Here is an 18,896-nt window from a genome sequence, read left to right on the forward strand (position 1 = left end):
AAGCGATGGGTTTGGAGTGGAGGTGGTTTTGTTTTCTAAAGAATGCCTCTTCAAAGCCCAGTTAATGAATTTGCTTATTTGTCCAGTTGTTTTTATTTGAAAGGCAGACAGAGGGAAAAAGAGATCACCCGTCTGCTGGTTCACTCACCAAATGCACGCAGCAGCCAGGGCTGGGCCAGGCCACAGCCAGGAGCTGAGAATTCCATCCGCGTCTCCCTTGGGAGTGGCGGAGACTCCAGTAGCTGAGCCTCAAGGGCTGCCTCCCAGAGCGCATGAGCAGGAGGCTGGATTGGAAGCAGAGGCGGGACTCCATCCCAGGCACTCGGCCGAGGGATGCAGGTGTCCTAGGCAGTGCCCCAGTGCCTGCCCCACACACTGTGGTTCTGGACGTCTGGCTTGTGGGTTTTCATGGTACCGAGCCTTTGCTGGTATTTTTTGAAGGGAGCCTGCCTGTTAGGAGTTGTTAATGGGCTCTCAGCCTCTGGCTGCTCTCCCTGCCTCCATCCCTCGTCTCCTCTGTCCAGCTTCCCAGATATAAATATCACCCTGGAGCGGGCCTGCCCAGCATCCATCCTCAGTGCTCCATTCTTCGCGAGAAACCTCTGCCCTCCACAGGCTGTGTTCCAGCCTCGCCTCCCTGCCCAGGCCCCCTCCAGCTACGTGGAGCTGCACCCTAGAACATTCCACGTTCTTTGCCTCTGCACATGTCCTCATCCTATAAGCTGCCTCTTCTCCTCTTACCTTCCTAACTACTCTCCCCTTCTTTTTAAAGACTCGTTTCATGGATCAGCACCACAGTGATGCCCTCCGTTGTGGGCACTGGTGCTGCATTGTGATCCCGGGGAGTGACTGGCCGTGTTCCCTTGATAGCTGCTCCTGGTGGGCCTGCACTAAGCAGTGACATCTTACCCCTTGACCTGGTGGTCCCAGGCTTGCACCTGTGCTCCCCAAAATGGTGGAACATGCCCTGCTGCTTGGGGCCGTGCTGTTCCCCTGATGAGAGATTGCTAGAGACAGGCCCTTCCTGCAGCAGAGAAGGGAAGTGCAGGTGAGAGAGAGAAGCGTTCTAGTTGGGGTTAGAACACCTGCAGTCAGCTGGCGCTCTCCTCAGATCCTGGGACCTTAGCAGGGGTTCTAGGAGCTTGTGAACCTGAGGCCCAGATTCCAGCTGACCCTGGGCGTGGAAAAGCCACACAGGCTCAGGCAAGTCTTTCCACTCTTGGTTTTGGCATCTTCGTGACTCAGCTAAGGAACTGGAGCAGGCACCGCCCCCCCCCCATCCCACCTCTCCTGCTCCAGGGCAGTCTTTTCCAAGGAGACTCAGCTTGTGCTTGTGGGGTTGTGGGGTAACCGGGGGGCTGCTCCCCCGGGGTTCAAGTGACAGTCACATGAGCCACTGCACCTGGGTATAAGGCACCTGTGCTCCCAAAGATGAGGAAGGCACTGGGACTGGTGTGAACAGAATTCAGTGCGCGTGTCATCTTTGCGGTAGAGTTGTGATCTGCTTTTAACTCTGCAAAGGGACAGCTAGGCCCTGAGGGCTGCTGAGGATACATTGGCTTTGAGCGAGGCCTCCGATACTCCTGTCTGCTGTGAGACTGTCATACATTGCACGACAAGTGGTGTGATGCATCATGGGAGCCCCTTCAGTGTCCTTCTTAGCTGGTCCTGTTAGGTCTCAAATATGAATTGGAGGTGGTTTCCCCTGGGCTAATCCCTTATCAGAGTACCACGGTGACTCTTGGCTCTTGTCATGACCTTTGACACTTCACGCCATTGCACACTGTGCTTCTGGGCAGACATTGAGCCTGGAGCGGAGGGCTGTGCCCAAAGAAGGCGAAAGTGATAAAAACCTAGCAAGATCAGATAAGTTTCTCAAAAATTAGGCAATGATGAGTATACATTTAATTTTCTTTTTTAAAAAAAAGATTTATTTAGGGGCTGGCGCTGTGGTGCAGCGGGTTAAAGCTCTGGCCTGAAGCGCCGGCATGCCATATGGGCGCCGGTTCAGGTCCCGGCTGCTCCACTTCCGATCCAGCTCTCTGCTATGGCCTGAGAAAGCAATGGAAGATGGCCCAAGTTTTTGGGCCCCTGCACCCGTGTGGGAGACCCAGAAGAAGCTCCTGACTCCTGGTTTTGGCATGGCACAATAAAAAGATTTATTTATTTGAAAGAGATGTCGTCATGCCCACTCGTCTTCAGAGGGCGTGTTTTGCACCACGGCTTGAGCTGTGCTGTTGGGACACTGACTGTGTGGTCCACAGACCTAAAATATTGACCATCCGGCCATTCAACAAAAGTCTTAGCAACTACTGTTCTACGTGTTCAGCATAACACCAAAAAAAAAAAAAAAAAAAAAAAATCCGAGCAGTTATCCTGTGGAAGTTGACGGGTGTGGTCCTGAAATTCGTGTGGGAATGCAAAGGGCCCAGACTAGCCAAAACTTTGAAAGAGAAGAGAAAAATTGGAGGATGAACGCTTCCTGACTTCCCAGCTTGTTGTCAAGCCGCCATGATCACAACGCTAGGGGCAGGCTAGAGCGTCCAGAGAGAGCCCCTCACGGATCTCTCGTGCCACTGACTTGTGACAAAGGCTCCGGGGACAGTAGAGAAAGGCTGGTCTCGGAACAAATGCAAGACCCTGGAGAGGGCCCCCCACGTCTTCCCAGCATGCATCGTAGACCGAAATGTAAAACCGAAAGCAGTGTGTTTCCCGGCAGGGAAAGTGGGTGGAAGATCAGATGTGTGCGAGCCCGTGTTAGGTAAGAAACTCCTCAGCTGTGACTCCTCCGTAAGAGAGCAGCTCGCCGCTGAGTCGTCATTGCAGGTGGACACGTGTGCCCTTTGAAGGCCCCGCCCTCTGCAGAATGAGCGAGCTGGAGGAAAGCCGGCCCTGGGGGCCTCTGCCACTCTGATGGCGCCCCCTCCGCGCTGAGAGCCCCGGCCCCACCTCGTGCCTTCTCTGCCATGTGGGGACAAAAGCTGGGCGGCAGCCAGAGCCAGCAGACTCACGGTGTCCTGGATCCACACGCTGGCTCCAGAAGTCCAGAGGAGGTGCTTCCCGGGAATGCCAGAAAAGACGTAAACTGTGGGAAGTGCGCGGGACAGTGATTGGGAGCGAAGCAGCCCTCGCAGGGTTCAGACCAGACTTTGCCGTAGCAGAGCCTCAGGCCCGTGCCCTGAGCTTCTCGTGTATCAGCTGCTGCATCTGTGCAATGGGAGGCGTTGTCAGCCCTGGAGCTAAAGGGTGCAGGGGCCCCCACAGACCTAGAAACCTGGTGGCCTCCGGTCACTGTCACTGCAAGTACGTGATGCTGCTTGGGGAAGGATTCCATAAAATGTGACAACGAAGCCCAAGTGCCAGGACATCGGGCTTTGTTTCTCCTGTCATTCCCAGCCAGTCTCCTTGCTAGGAGCGCAGGCCTGGGCTCTAAGTGTTTAGAGGGAGTACACATCCCTGCGCAAAATGGAAAAAATCCCAGAAGGGAGCCAGGAAAACAAATGCCCTGATGAGGCTAAGACAGGAGGTGAGGGAAGAATCTGACGCAAGGGAACAGGAGAAATGCAGGCTGCGGGCGGCGTGTTTATGGCAGGAAGGTCGTTCCCATAGAGGGGAAGCCTTCGTGGAAGAAAAAAGGTCACAGCCAGGTCAGAAAACACCTGTGCCGGCCGCGAGAGCCTGTGAGGACCGGAGGAAACCAGGCAGGCAGAGCCGTGGTTTCTGCCAGCCCCACCCACGCCCACCTGTGACCCTGACCTCCCAGGCAAGTGAAGTATGGAAGAACAAAGTGGTTCCTGTAGCCGGTGCATGCTTGCAGCCTGCCCTGCCCCCGGAGTATGCGCTCTGCCTGCTGCATTCCCGGGCTGGGCAGGGGTGCAGAGGGCACAGGGGCGGGGGGGAGGGGCTGAGGCATCGGGCTAGCTTCCTGGCCCTCGCCGGGATCTACAGGCGGTGGGAGAGACCAGGGTCTGTGGGTACCTGGGGGTGCTTGGGGAGGGGACGGAATGCCAGAGGCCAGCTGCCCCCTGGCCCACAGGACAGCTCAGCCACGGGAGGCAGCGGCAGTGCCGTCTCCCGGTACAGGTCCAGACTTCATTGCCAGCAAGGAAAGGAAATAAATAGTCTCATGGAATGTCGAGGAACGTGATTTGGGTTTCTGAACAAAGCTGAAAATACCGGAATGTACCCGCCAACAGGAAGTATCTCAAACTGTGTCTCAGGAAACTGGCCAGTGTCGGGAAGAGAACTTTAAATTATAATTTAAGCCAGAAAAACATTTGTCCAGACGAGGGCTTCAGACTAGGTAGAGTTATAAACAGCAGGCATGACATAGTTAGCTGAAAAAGGTGCCCAGTAATTCACAGGGGAGCCTAAGAATGATGAGATTTAGGGACTTTCATAGCCTGGGACACCTCTGGGTTGTTCCCATAAGATTCACAGCTGTTAAATGAACTTGAGGGGGAACAAGTCCATCTGTGGGCCCGCCCCAGGGCTGGGGGAATAGCCCACCCGGTGATGTCATTGAGGATCTTGGTGGCATTTTTCTGTTTTCCCATCCAGCCATGTGTGGTATGTTGGCTTTCCACATGGTCACAAGGTGGCTGCCATGGCTCCAGCACCATATCCTCACGTGTGTGCTCAGAGCAAAGGAGGAAGGGGCAGCTTTGTATCAGGGAGGAGAATCTTGCCCAGAGGTCCCCAGCAGCCAGCCTCAAGTACTGCTGGCTAGGACTGAGTTCACACTCTGACTGACGGGGAGATCCGAGGATGCACCTGGCACTTTTTAGGTCTCCTGTGCGAAATTGGACTCCCAGTGAGGAGGGAAGGTGCAGGACTAGCACTGAGGGAATGTGCCTTGTTGCTGTTGTTTGACATAGAAAAGAGGTTCATTGACAGCATACGGAGGAGCTCTTGGACGTGCCTGATGGCTGCAGCGCCAAGTGTGGAAAATGACCAGGAGCCAAGCGCTTCAGGCCACAGCCGCACAACACCACAAGCCCAGACACTGCTGCGGCCACTGGCTGTGCAGGTGCTGCAGCCCTGGAAGTGTCCCTGGCCCTGCAGTGGCCAGCACTGTCCCTGGGCTCTGCTGCTTTCAGGCTGGCGTCTGAGGGGCTGTGGGGGCGCTGGGGCTCTGGGCCTCGGGGAAGGCAGCCTGAGGGAGGTGACATCCCCGGCAGCAGGGGCAGCAGTGGGGTGGGGCAGGGGCTCTCAGAGGCCCACGAAGGCAGCATGTGTGATGACGTCACCATACTGTGATGACTGATCAGACTCGAGACTTCCCACGGAGACGGGCTGAGGGTCTCCCGTGGCCAACGCCGTGGGCGCCGCAAGGAGGGTAGGAAGCACTTTGGCTTCGCCCTTGGGCACTGGACTGTGCAGTGATGCCAGCCTCATGCTGCAGGTTGGTAGCTGTCGCTCATGCACTCTAGAAACATGAGGGGAGAACTGCTTTCGCTATGTTGTTAATGAAAACAAAAGGAGCATACTAAGCGGTGTGCACTCTTGGTACAAGGGTGGAAACGAGTGTGGACAAGGAAGTCCTGCACAGAGCTGTTTGGGGTAGGGGAGTGGATGATGGGTGTTTTTTTTTAGTTCAAGGTGTACAGATTTTGTGTATTTCATATATACAGACTCAGGAACACAGTGATGCTTCCCACGCATGCTCCCATCCTTCTTCCTCCTCCCTCTCCCATTCCCGCTCTTAATTTTTACAAAGATTTAGTTTCAGTTTACTTTATGCTCATAAGGTTAACCCTACACTTAGTAAAGAGTTCAACAAATAGTATGAAGAAAACACCACTTCCTCAACAGTAGAGACAAGGCTGCAAACACTCATCGGACTTCAGAATGTCAATTTCACTCATATACATTACATTCTAGACGCTCTATTAGTTACCACAGCTCAGGGAAAACATAGGGTATTTGTCTTTCAGGAACTGGCTATTTCAATAAATAGAATGGTTTCTAATTGCATCCATTTTGTTACAAAAGACAGGTTTGTTTTGTTTTGTTTTGTTTTTTAACCACTGTGTAGTATTCCGTGGTGTACATATACCATAATTTTTTATCCAGTCTTCAGTTGCTGCACATCTGAGTTGACTCCATATCTTAGTGCTTGTGAATTGAGCTGCAATAAACATGTGGGTGCAGATAACTCTTTCAAATACTGATTTCATTTCCCTTGGGTAAATTTCCAGGAGGTAGATGGCTGGGTATTATGGTAGGTCTGTATTCAAATTTCTGAGGTATCTCCATATTATCTTCCACAGTGGCTATACCAATTCCCAGCAACAGTGGATTAGGGAACCTTTCTCCCTACATCCTCGCCAGCATTTGTGGTTTGTTGATTTCTGTATGAAAGTCATTCTAACAGGGGTGACGTGAAACCTCATTGTGGCTTTGATTTGCATTTCCCAGACAGCTAGTGATCCTGAGCATTTTTTCAGGTGTCTGTTGGCCATTTGGATTTCCTCTTGGGAAAACTGCCTGTTCAAGTCCTTTGCCCATTTCTGAACTGGACTGTTTGTTTTGTTGTGGAGTTCCTTTAGCCTGTTATAAATTCTGGTTAGTGATCCTGTATCAGTTGCATGGTTTGCACATCTTCTCTTCCATTTTCTGATAGAAGAAGCTGCCAGCCATGCTGGGCGGCAGGAAACGCGTGGAAGTGAGACAGAGGCAGCAGGGTGCCCAGGATGGAGCGGTTCAGCAAGATCTGGGCAGGCTACACTATGAAGGTCAGAAACGGAAAGTGCAAATGAAGTCTGCGTCGGAGGAAGGGCTTGCATTTTATTAAAAAAAAAAAAAAATCAGTCACAAAAGTACAGGCAAAAGAGCGAGGAAGCCAAGTTCATGTGAGAAGAGCAGGCCTGGCCCCTTGGCTGCAAGTTCAAATGGGCCAGAAGCGAGGCTGCCTGGGTGGCTTACGTAACTCGGGCTGCAGTCACAGGGCGCTGTCCAGAACAAAGGGGCAGACCCCAGCCCCTCTCCTTGTCCAAAGTTCTCTGCCCCGCCCCCATCACTGCTCAGAAAACCCCTCCATTTCCCCTTGGCTGGGGGCCTTCCTCCCCATACGCAGCCCCAGGTGGCCTGCACGGCTGCCCCAGGCCCTCGGGCCTCCTCGCCTCTGCACTGGGGGCGGCGGCCGGGGGGGGGCTCGGACGCTGCTGGCTGCTTGGTATGAGTGGCAGGGGTTTAGTGGATGTCTCTTCACTTAAAGGGTTAGCCAGGGGATGTCCCAGCTGCACTGTGGTGGACTGGGCACGTGGAGAGTGGTGTTTCTGACATGACTGTGTCCCAGGGTCCCCGCTGCTCATGCTCGACACACGTTCTCATGAGTTCCAGACTCTGCCTGGTGCCAGGCCCTGAGGTGACCTTTGACCTCCCCAGGTGTGGCAGGGACCTCCCTGGGCGTGGAAGAACCCAGGAGCGGTCGGGGTGCTGTGGTACTGCTACCCGGAAAAGTCAGCAGAGCCGAGAATGATGCGACTTGGCCCCTCTGAGTGAGAGGTACGTGCCGCCTCGGAACCGCTCCCCACACCCAGCGCCCCTTGTGGGCAGTGGTCCCAGGCACACTTTCTGTGGTTGTAACGAAATGCCAGTGCTTTGCCAGGCATGGATCCCAGGATGCCTCCATGACAAGGGGACTGCCATCACCTCCATGGTGAGTGGTGCCAGTGCCAGCAGGCAGAGAGTGGTCGTGGGGCGGGGGCCCCGTGGCAGAGTGGTCAAGAAGGAGCCTCTGTGACATCGTTAGACCAGGGCCAGGAAACATCCCAACATGGCAGCCGAGGGTGGGCGACCTCAGAGGGACCTGCTTCAAGGCATCGGCTGGGTCAGGAGCCAGGTGGGAGTGGCTTGCAGAGCGAGGGGTCAGAAAACAGAATGGACGACTCTATGAACAACGTTTGGGAAAGAGAGGAGAGAAACAGGCATGTCCACGGGACGGGGACAGGAAAGCAAGGGGCGTGGAGGAGGCTTTGTTCCTGGAGAGGAGTGGGCATGTTTCAAAGCCATGGAGGACTGTGGGAGTTTATTCCAGATACACTCACATGTATTTAAGGAGTCTGTGTGTGTGTGTGCACACACACACACAAATGGCCCAGGTTACAAACAGCCTAGATGGCCAGGTTCAGGGGACTGGCGAAATGGATGACCCTGCTCATGCAGTAGAATTCTTACAGCCACCCAGCTGAAAACCCGTTCTAGAACCCAGGGCCATCTCCACAATTTATCAGGTGGTTTTACAAGGTACACAGCAGGGTGCACCAGTCTTCATGTTGAAAGCAGGAGGGGGGATGTTCTAGAGGTGACCCATTGCTTCCCCCCCCCCCAAAAAAAAAAAGAACCGCAAAGCGGTGACCCAGTGGTTACGGAAGTCACTCCAGCGTGGAGAGGTAGAGGGCAGAGTGGGCCGAGTCGTTTTCTTCCGCGGCAGTTTGGTACTGCTTGGTTTTTAAGCCATGCACGTGTACTGCTTTGTTTTGAGAGTATTTTTTTTTTCTAAAGTGAATGGGCTGGATTCTGTGGAGAGAGAGATTAGTCAGGAAAAGGGGCGAGAAGGACCCACCTCCTGCCTGTCTCGCAAAGACCCCTTGGCCCCTTGTTACCGCAGTGGCCGAAAGCTGCCTGCAGCCAGGCCTGTTTTTCCTGATGGTTAGTCCTTGTGACTCCAATCATAGCTCTTTTTTTTTAGATTTATATATTTGTTTATTTGAGAGGCAGAGTTAGAGAGAGAGGTCTTCCATCTGCTGGTTTAGTCCCCAGATGGCCACAACGGCCAGAGCTGAGCTGATCCGGAGCCAGGAGCCAGGAGCTTCTTCCAGGTCTCCCATGCGGGTGCAGGAGCCCAAGCACTTGGACCATATTCCACTGCTTTCCCGAGCTATAGCAGAGAGCTGGATCAGAAAAGGAGCAGCCAGGACTAGAACCGGTGCCTATATGGGATGCTGGTGCCACAGGCAGGGACTTAGCCCGCTGTGCCACAGCGCCAGTCCCCACTGTAGCCCTTGCTGAGTAACAAATGACCCCCAGCCCCAGCAGTGTGAAGCAGTGGACATTTGCTGTCTCACTGTTCCTGTAGATCTGCACGTGGCTTCGCTGGGTGCCTGTGACTTAGGGTCTCTCACGGCCACTTCCAGGCCCCACTCAGTCTGCTGTGGGCTCGAGGTGGCGGGGCCTCCCCATAGGGTGGCTCACAACAGCGCTCCCGTCAGAGCCAGCAGGGGAGCCTCAGCACCTGATCTCAGAAGTGACAGCCCATGCCTCCTGCTGCATGCTGTGGGTTAGCGGGAGGCACCGGATGCAGCCCGTGCCGCGGGGTCGGGAGGCCGGGGCCACCCGCCCCACAGGCCAGAACCCAGCTGAGCCGGGCCCTCCTTTCTGCGGCTGTGTGCTATTCCAGTTCATTGAAAGAATTTTTGTTTCATGAACAAAAAGGAATTCATGCATTCATCTTTTGATGTTTTTTTTTTTCCCCCAGAAAAAGCAAATGAATTGCTGCTTTTGTATTCTCCCATCTGTTTCTGGTACTTTAAAGTTTTATCAACTTGATCACATTTGGGAAGTTTGGTAAATGGGACACTGATGTCTCTTCACCCTTCAGAATCATTTAAGGGAGTCTGTCCCACAGTTACAGGAGAGAAAGGCCTTGCTTTTAGGAGACAGACATTGGCGTACTTTGAAAAGCTTATGGAAAATGGAATTAGAAGATGTTTATTTTGGTGCAAAAAATTGTTTTGAGATGCACACAGTTTTCAACAGATGCATTTACCCTGAAGTTGTTCTTTGGTTGTTTTGTTTGTTTTTAAAGATGTGCTTATTTATTTGAAAGGCAGAGTTAAAGAAAGGCAGAGGCAGAGGCAGAGAGAGAGAGAGAGAGAGAGGTCTTCCATCTGCTGATTCATTCCCCAGATGGCCTCAATGGCTGGAGCTGTGCTGATCCAAAGCCAGGAGCTTCCTCTGGGTCTCCCACGTGGGTGCAGGGGCCCAAGGACTTGGGCCATCTTCTTTTTGGGCCTGCTTTTTCAGGCCATAGCAGAGAGCTGGATCAGAAGTGGAGCAGCCAGGACTCAAACCAGTGCCCCTGTGGGATGCCAGCACTGCCGATGGCAGCTTGACCCGCTACACTGCAGCGCCGGTCCCTACCCTGAAGTTTGTGAAGTACTTTCATGTCTGAGGCTAAAGAACGTGATGCCTGCAGCTTGCTCTCAGATGGTCCTGAAAATGTGATTTGTGGAGAAGGATGAAGCCGTTGGGGAGACATGGGAGCCGCTGGTAAACCTGACTTGGTATCCGCGACTCCTACGCACCATGCTTGCATCAAAGCTAAAATGTTGAGAAAAAATTCCTAGACTTGTACTAAGGGGGGCTTGCGGGTGGGGCCTGGGAGACTGGTTTTATGAAAGCACCTCTGGTGCATTCTGAATGCCACTCAGCACCACGTGAGCACGCGGGTGGGGCATTCAAGCTTCCGGGGGAAGTGGAATGCAAAGGTTGTGTGCATCTGCCATGAGCTCTTTGAAGACCTCTCTGCCTCATTCCGCTCTCCCAGCTGTGTCTGCACGGAGCGCCAGCCATTGCCAGCTGAACTTCTCTGGGTAGCAGAGGTTATCCCCCGATACAGTGCCGGGCTCTTCTCCGGCCGCGCAGCTGGCCTCTCTGAGGGCCTGGGGTCTTTATCGCAGCCAGGAGCCCCACGGGGCAGCTGAGGGGGGAAAGGAGCCCTCCCGGCAGCGTGTGTATGTGTGAGAGTTAAAAGGTAGAGGCAGCAGCTTCAGTGGAGCTGTGCCTGCGTCCTCCTCCCTCAACTCCTTTCCGCTCAGTCCAGGGCTCCGCCAGGTCTCCGAGACAGCAAGACCCGTGGACAAGGCCCACGTCAGCCCCTTCACCAGGCCTGTGTGTAGAGGGCACAGCCCAGTGGGAGCACAATGTGAGGCCCGCAGGCTGAGGAGGGTCATGGGAGATGTCACCCTTGCATTGTGCCTTTTATTTTTCAAAACGATTTATTTATTTATTTGGAAGTTAGAGACAGAGATCTTCCATCCACTGGATCACTCCCCAAATGGCCACCATGACTGGGTTGGACCAGGCCCAAGACGACTTGCCTCATGTTCTGCTGCCTTCCCGGGTGCATTAGCAGGGGGCTGGATTGGAAGTGGAGCAGCCATATGGGATGCTGACTTCAGATCGGCCCAGGCCAGGGCTGTGACTAACCTGCTGCACAGGCCCCTCTGCCTTGATGGGTTTCTGCGAAGCCATGAGACTCAGAAAAGGGAGACCCCACCCACCCACCCAAAATGAGAGCCCTGCTGCTACTTCAGTGCCCCAGGCTGGGAGTGGGGGCTGTGGTTGCCCCTGAGTGCCCTGCACAGGGCCCTGCCCTGGGGAAGGACTGGGAGAGGAGACCCCAGAGGGTGCTCAGGTTCCACACCATGTGTCAGCCTGGGGACCCCAGGAGGCGGCATCGCAGCCCAGTGCTGGGGGCCCGGGGCTCTGCTGCCTGATGGAGAAGCCTTCTGCAGAGGACTGGCTGGCAGAATTCCTTTCCCCAGCGTGTCAGTGCCGGGTGAGCACTTGTCCCTACCGAGGGTTTTTTTGGGAGGTGGCTGTCCTCGTGTTGCATGGAGGCCTCCCCACACCTGCCGCACCCCGCCGCTGTTCCGTTTTGTTCCATTTCCGTCTCGTGTGTGTTCTCCTCAGTGGCCAGCGGTCACCTCCTCCAAGCCCAGGCCATCTGGCCACTGGGCTGTGCACATGCGGGGACTGACTGACAGCACTGCACCTCTGAGGACCCTGAGGACGTCCCACACCTGACGGCGCTGCCTCCGTGAATGTGGGTGTGGTAGAGCTGACCCCCGAGCCCGGCTGATCACTCATGATGGATGTTCAGCTCTCACTCACAATGGCTTCCAGCCCCTGTGGGGAAGAACTTTTACTGGGGTGCATCAAAGGGCAGTAGGACAGATACCCAAAGCCCGGGACAGTTGCATGCTTATTAATTTGGGGCAGAGTTGGTTGATTGACTTGTCCAAAATGACTTACGGAAGTACCGGTTGGCTTCCCCCTCCTGGAGGTACATAGGTAACACCGAATCAGCTCCGAGCTCTGCTAGGTGACGCAGAATCACGCCACCCAAACCCGGCCACGTGCTCCTCAAACATTCCTCCCGTGTCCTGACACACCGGCCAGCAGGTCATTCAGGGTGACTGCTTCTGGGGATCCCACTGGCAAACAGCGTGTCTCTGTGCTGTCGTGGCTCCACACGAGAAAGCAGCAGTAGCGTTAGAGGACGGACTGAAGAGCTAAAGCCGTACTTAACACAGCAGCTACTATGTGGATCAGCTCAGGTCTCTAAAAAGCAAAGCGAGCAGGTAGCGTTCTGACGCCCAGGTGTTGTGACTTCGGGTAGTGACGTGTTGTCTGCAGGTCTCAGCGCGTGGGCAGGATTGCAGTGGCCGGCAGCGTAACCTCAGCGGTGACTGCGCGCTCTGCTCCAGAGGTCGCACTAGGGAGAGTGCTGATCACGTTTGCGAGACCCCATCTTTCTCGCCCGTTTCTGGAAAGTCTGTGTGTGATGGGGACAGAGACGGAAGCCACACGGCACAGCACGTCTGTGGCCCGAGGGGAAGTGAGCAGGAACAGGTGGAGTGGCACCGAAAGCCGGGTCTGGGCCTGGCTTCTCTCCCTAGAACTCCAGAAGCCCCGTGGAGTGCATTTCACCACTTCTCTTCCTGTTTAGCGTATGCTTCTGTCTTGGTCCAGTTTTTTTTTTTTCTTTAAAAAAAATTTATTTATTTATTTGAAAGGCAGGGTTACAGAGATGCAGATGCAGGGAGAGGGAGAGACAGAGAGAGAGAGAGCAGTCCTCTATCCATTGCTTCACCTCCCAAATGACCTCATCGGCTGGAGCTGAGCCAATCCAGAGCCAGGAGCCAGGAGCCAGGAGCTTCTTCCTGGTCTCCCACATGGGTGCAGGGGCCTAAGGACTTGGGTCATCCTCTATTGCTTTCCCAGGCCACAGCAGGGAGCTGGATCAGAAGTGGAGCAGCTGGGACTAGAACCGGCACCCATATGGGATGGTGGCACTGCAGGCAGTTGCCTTAACTGCGCCGCCGCAGCGCCGGCCCCTGTTTTTGTTGTTGTTGTTACTAGAACGAGATACCCAGGGCTTGCTGCTCTGCAAAGAGGTTTGACCTCTTCTAGAGGCTCAGGGCCGAGGGCCTACGTTGGATGATGGTCTTGCTAGCAGAGCTGCAAGGCGCGGGGCATCATCTGGTGACAGGCAGCATGTGTGTCCGTTGTCTTCTCGTCTCATCTTAGAAAGTAAATCCCCCGGGATCAGTCATGGAGGCTGCATCCCACTGGCCTTACTTAATCCTGGTCACCGCCAGCAGCCCCTCCTGTAAATACTGCAGTTGGATTAATTTTCCGTACTCTCACACCCCCACAAAGGGGATTAAACTTTAACACATGACACCTTGGGGGCCCTCGAACCCTGTCCAAACCCTGGCTGCTTCTGACCGTGCTGTGTAGACACAGCCCTGCCATTTTAGTCCTGGCTTTTATTCTCTTTCTCAATTCACAGTGTATATTTTTTTCCAAAGCAACACACTCAAATTCGGTACAACTGGCTTCACCGTAAGAACCAAGAGTACCTGCATGCATTTGAGAAGAATCAGAGCTTTTTTTTTTTTTTTTTTTTTTTAAGATGTGGACAGAGTGGAAACCTGTGCTGAAAGTATTACACGTGGGATAGTAACTTAGCTGTCACTACACTTGATCAGAACCTGGAAGAGTCTTCACATACGTTTGCTTGTTAGAGCAGGTGCCGGGCACCCTGGCTGGAGCCCAGGAGACGCCCCAGCTTGGCAAGGCGTCTGCTTCCCTTCCTTGCTTCCTGCCTTCTCTTGTACGTCCTTGCTTGCTTCCTTTCTACCCTCCGTGCGTACTCCTCCCCTCCCCCCCCTCCCCCGCTCCTGCTTTCCTTGTACAGTAGTTTATCTGAGATGGCTCTCGGGAAGAAAGCTGAGCATCAGCCAGAAGCGCGGGGCTCCTGCTCTCCCGGCTCAGAGGAGCAGGTGGATCCTTGAAACGCCGGCTCTCCCAGGCAGCAGGGACCCCTTGGGGCCCCTGAGTCAGGGCAGCAGCAGGAGAGGGGTGCTCCTGCCTTGTCCACAGCAAGCTGGGGCCTGGGGGAGAAGGCGTCGCCAAGGTGAGGTCGAAACTCCTTGAGGGAGGACTTTGTCGCCTGGGTATTGTTTTTAATCAGTAAAAGCCAGGCACGTGCTTGGAAGTCCACCTTGCTTGTCACTGACTGTGGCCATCCATAGCTGTGGCCTACAGGAACGAGCATGGACGGAGAGGCCCTCGGTGGCTCATGTGCTACAGGTGGGTTTCCGTGGCCTGTTGCCACCCAGTGGGACAGCACTGTGTCCCGTCAGTTCTGGATTCCAGGAAACCCAAGCTGGTAGCCGTGTGCACTCAGGACCCTGTGAGTGATCACTGACATTTTTATCAGCCCATATGGAGCCACCAGTGTTTGTCACCAAGGCTGGCACTCACTCCAGAAGGGGACACAGGTACTGGAAAGGTACAGGGGAGAAGCAGTGATCCGTCTCGCCTACTGGGGCACGTCCCTGGGGTTGAGTGAGAATGGGCTGCTCGGAAGGGACAGGAGGGTTCGGAGGTGAGCCAAGGCCAAGGCCATGCCCAGCACTGGGTGTTTCTAGGGAGAAAAATCGAGCAGAACCAGGTATGACCATTTCTGGCCCTGGCTTTGCCCAGGCTCTTCAAAAGGGGCGCCCAGCACCAGCCATTTGGGTGACTGGCAGCCATTAGCACCCAGGCGGCCACTTTCGCCTGGCCAGGGGGCAGGGCCTGGCCCTGGAGGGAGAAGGTAGGAGGTGTTCTCTGGAGAAGTGAGGGTGATGCAGAGCTTGGCAAGCCGCGTTACTGCTGTCCGTTTGTCCTCGCCATCATCCTGACTCTGAAATGCCGGAGGGCATTGAGCGAGCACACAGAAGGCGCTGGCTGTGCCCGTGCCCGTGCCCCTGGGCCTGCGCTCTGGAGGGCTCTGCACCCGCTGCACTGTCGGCCGTGGTGTTTCCGAAGGGGGCAGCCAGCCTCTCTGTGGTGACCTGGGGCCTTTGCTGTGTGCCGTGTGTGTCACAGTGCAGTGTCCCCATCACCCTTGGAGCTGAGAGGGGGCGGAGTAAGGTCCCCTGAGACGGTGCGTCTCGCTCCTCCCGCCTTCCCTGTCCCGGCGGCCCTGGCAGCGTCTTCCCAGGAGAGTCCCCTTCAGACCTAAGAGAAGTGAAGTGGGCCATGGGAGGCCAGATACCACGTCAGGCACCACCACCCCACCCCACCCCCGGCGTCACGACGCCGTCACCCCTCTCGGCTGCATTTGGAGACCTCTGCAGTTCTGTGGTTTGGCAGTTGTGTCTTTCTGTTCCCTGGGCCTTGGAAGCCCTCGTGTCACCCCTTGCCCTGACCACATTGCTGGAACTTCGGCTCCATCATCCAGTGTGGCTTGAGCTGGAGGGATGTGCGGGGTTTCCTTGTCATCCCCAGGCCTATCCCGGCCTGCCCTGCGGGCTGAACCCTGAGCCCCGGGCTGTCCCCATCTGCCATCTTGGAACACGCATGTGTCAAAGATGAGGCTGGAGCAGGTGGTCATCCCAGCCTTGGTCTTGACTCCCAAGGGACACTCGTGACCCCCCCACCACCACCACCACCACCACGGGGCTGCGCTGGGGCCTCACTGGGCTCTGCAGCCTCCTCTTCAGCTCCCAGGGCTCCCAGAGAGGGAGGGAGTTCTGTCCAGAGGGCCAGCACAGCCTGCCTAGTGGCCCGGGACGAGGGACAGCTGGCCACCTGTGCGAGGGGCAGGAGCTGCTTCCCTAGTACACGATGCTGTACTGGTCCACGCAGCGTCCCTCCAGCCCGGTACCACTGGCCACCTGCAGGGGCTGAGCACTGAGGCTCCTGTCCTGGGAACATCACCTCGACGGCAGGCCTGGCTCGGCCCAGGGCCGTAGTGCGGCCAGACAGCAAGTATCCCTTCTGCATTTCAGTTTGCAAAATGACATCACACCTGGAGAATCCAGGCACGTCTGTGGTGGGTGCCACAGAAAGTCACTGGAACCTGGTCCTTTCACTGCTAATGTGGGGCAAACTAGTCACTGCCTTAATTTTTTTTAAGATTTACTTTGTTAATTTGAAAGGCAGAGTTAGAGAGGGAGAAGTAGAACAAGTTCTTCCATTTGCTGGTTCACTCACCAAAAGAGGCTGCAATGGCTAGGGCTGGACCAGGCCAGAGGCAGGACAGGAATGTCATCCGGGTCTCCCGAGTGCATGCAGGGTCTGAGCACTTGGCCCATCTTCTGCTTTCCCAGGTTAGCAGGGAGCTGGGTCAGAAGTGGAGCAGCTGGCCCTTGAACGGATGCCCGCCTCACAGGTGGAGGCTTAGTCTGCTAGGCCTTAGCGCTGGCCCCACCACACTATTTTTACGTTATTATGGCCAAAATATGAACCTCTTCATCTCTTTCACACAGAAGTGGCGTCACCTGCAGCCGTCTTTTCTCTGCTCCCATGTGAGGGTGTCACTCTCATGCCTCCGTGGCCCTGGCCGTGTCCCCTCCGTCCCAGCTGTCACAGGTCCCATGGCCACAGGCCAGCCAGGAGTCGCTCTCTGCACTCTGATTGGGATTGTTCTATCTCCTTATGGTGAGGCACAGCTTGCTTGGATCTTGGGTGGGGACTTGGCTGCCTTTTATTTCCCACTGCACCGCTACTGTCCTGATCCCGATTGTGTTCAGACCCCAGCCTGCACTGCGGGGCCCCTGAGCAGATGGGGGGAAGTACTGTGCCCAGGCCAGGCCTTGGGCCTCTGCGCAGCATGGCTTTCGTGGACGTCCCCAGCGCACGCCGGAGCCCATGATGCTCCTCACTCAGGTGTCTGCAAAGCTCGAGCACCCGGTTCTGCAGCCTCTTGAACAGCGACTACCAGCATCCTCGCTGCCTGAAGCAGGCCTCCGCCACCCCACCTCGTCTCTGCAGCCTGTGTAGGTCTCCGGTCTCCTGTTCCTCGTGAGGTGCCATCCCGCCAGCTCTCCGTCACCAGCCCTCAGCAGGAGTCTGCGGCTCACGTGTTTGCCGTGTCGCCAGCTAACTTCCCACTACCATTCGCAGTGGCTTGTGCTTGTTGCGGCAAAGTCTTCTGGATTTAAAAAAAAAAAAAAACTGATTCTTAAACTCCCTGTCCAGTGTTTTCAGCCCCTTATAATGCTTTGCTCAGATGCTTGCTTACGGCTGAGGGTTGCTGACGCTGCCTTGGCTCAGGGATTTAGCAGAACATCCCAGCCAGGTGTGTGTGACAGGACAAGACGTAAGCCTCTCCCAGGATCCAAGAAGACGCCCCCAACTCTCCCGTTGGATGCGTGCGCAGCTGAGTCTGAAGCTGAGGCGCGGGTGGCCCCAGTGGACAGCTGGGCGGCGACAGAGTAGCGCAGGGCAGGGCAGGGCCATGGCAGGTCAGGAGCCCTGGCTGCGGGGCAGCCGGCCTGCGGGCAACCCTCCTGTGCGCCCTGTGACCCGGGGCAGTTTCCCCACCTCCCTGCACCTCCGTCTCCCTGTGAAATGATGCCGTCAGTCTGTCTCTCCTGGGGAGGTTGTGAGGAGTGGGGGATTCGTGCGGGTCCAGTGCTGAGAGCAGTGGCCAGCCTGGTTGTGGTGGAGGTACTGGCCACTGTACATTCCAGCAGTGCACGGCGGAAAATGTAGCAGACAGTAAATGCCCCATCCACAGAGCAGCCAGGTAAAAGGGGGTTTTATGTACAAATAGAGACGCAGGCCATGGTGTGCTAAGGAGCCGCTATTGGCATGAAGCTGGGAGCACAGTGGGCTCCTGCCCAGCCTGGGGCTGGGGTCCACCCCTGGTCCTAAGCCTCGCAGCCTGCAGGAACCATCTGGAGGTGGGGCAGCCACCCCAGAGAGAGCCCTGGGTTCCCGGGGAAGGGCCCGTTGATGGATGGCTCGCTGGTTTCATGTGTGTTTTGGTTAAGCGGACAAGATCAAATTTCGGGTACCCCTCACTTGGAGAGAATGCCATCGCCTGCTGCTGGGGTCTGGGGGTTCTTGTCGCCCCTCTTCCTGTCTCGCAGACCCACAGCAGACGTGGGTCCCTGCTGTGGTGCTGGCTTGTTGGTTTGCAGTATCATCTAACTCCTTTTACCTCCCCCCCCCACCCCCAGAACGTCATGGCCAGTAGCATCGGGCCAGGCTGCGGCAGACCAGACCCAACCGGTTCCTGTTCCAGGGCCGTGAGAACAAGGGCGGCCCGAGCGGCGGCTGAGAGCGAGCCTCGGGAAGGGATTTGAAGCCAGAGTTGCAGTGAGGTCTCGTGACGCACCCGGGACGTCTGCTGTAGCGGATCTCTGAACCCCGGTGCGCAGAGAAGGCAGAGCTCAGAAGACTGAGAAACAGACACGTCCCCCAAACAGAGCTTTTTTGTGCCCTCCCGCGGGCCGGCTCCCTCGCAGTGACGCGGGGCCCGGAAGTCCGGTCCTCACCACCGCTGGGCAGGGTGCTTCTCGAAGCAGAACTTGGCGTTCCCGGAGGAGTCTGTTTCCAGCTGGGACCAGGCTGAGCATCTGGCCACCTCGCTCCTGCCTGAGCTGTGACTGTGGGCCACTCTGCCCTGAGCGCAGCCCCACGGCGGCTCTGTGGGCCTAGATCCCTGCTCCCGCTGAGTCTGGATCGCAGGGACTGAGCCCCAGATTCGCAGCGTCCCCCCGGGCAGGTGACGGGCAGGGACTGAAGTCCTGGCACTTCCGACGTCCAGTCCTGTCACCCGTACCCATGGCTGACAAACCTGGGGTCCAGAGACCGAGTAC

The 18,896-nt window shown here is 55.9% G+C and overlaps 1 protein-coding gene across 14 annotated transcripts in view; it reads left to right on the top strand.

The window, feature by feature from the left end:
- The window catches only part of ANO10 (anoctamin 10), a 197,737-nt gene that overhangs the window by 173,846 nt on the left and 4,995 nt on the right, over window positions 1-18,896 (top strand). For 6 of the 14 annotated variants that reach the window (XM_089306448.1, XM_089306447.1, XM_089306446.1 and 3 more), the window contains one exon: window positions 16,557-16,728. The exons of 5 other annotated variants lie outside the window; for them this stretch is intronic. In XM_089306448.1, the coding sequence (XP_089162574.1) occupies window positions 16,557-16,728 (172 nt within the window). Of the gene's footprint in view, window positions 1-7,389; window positions 7,510-16,556; window positions 16,729-18,896 lie in introns of all 14 variants that reach the window. 3 more of the 14 variants (XM_089306452.1, XM_051851852.3, XM_089306453.1) reach the window with 1 other exon arrangement.

The sequence above is a fragment of the Oryctolagus cuniculus genome, chromosome 10, assembly GCF_051225735.1.
Source record: "Oryctolagus cuniculus isolate XC-2025 breed Fujian yellow rabbit chromosome 10, ASM5122573v1, whole genome shotgun sequence".
Lineage (NCBI taxonomy): Eukaryota > Metazoa > Chordata > Mammalia > Lagomorpha > Leporidae > Oryctolagus > Oryctolagus cuniculus.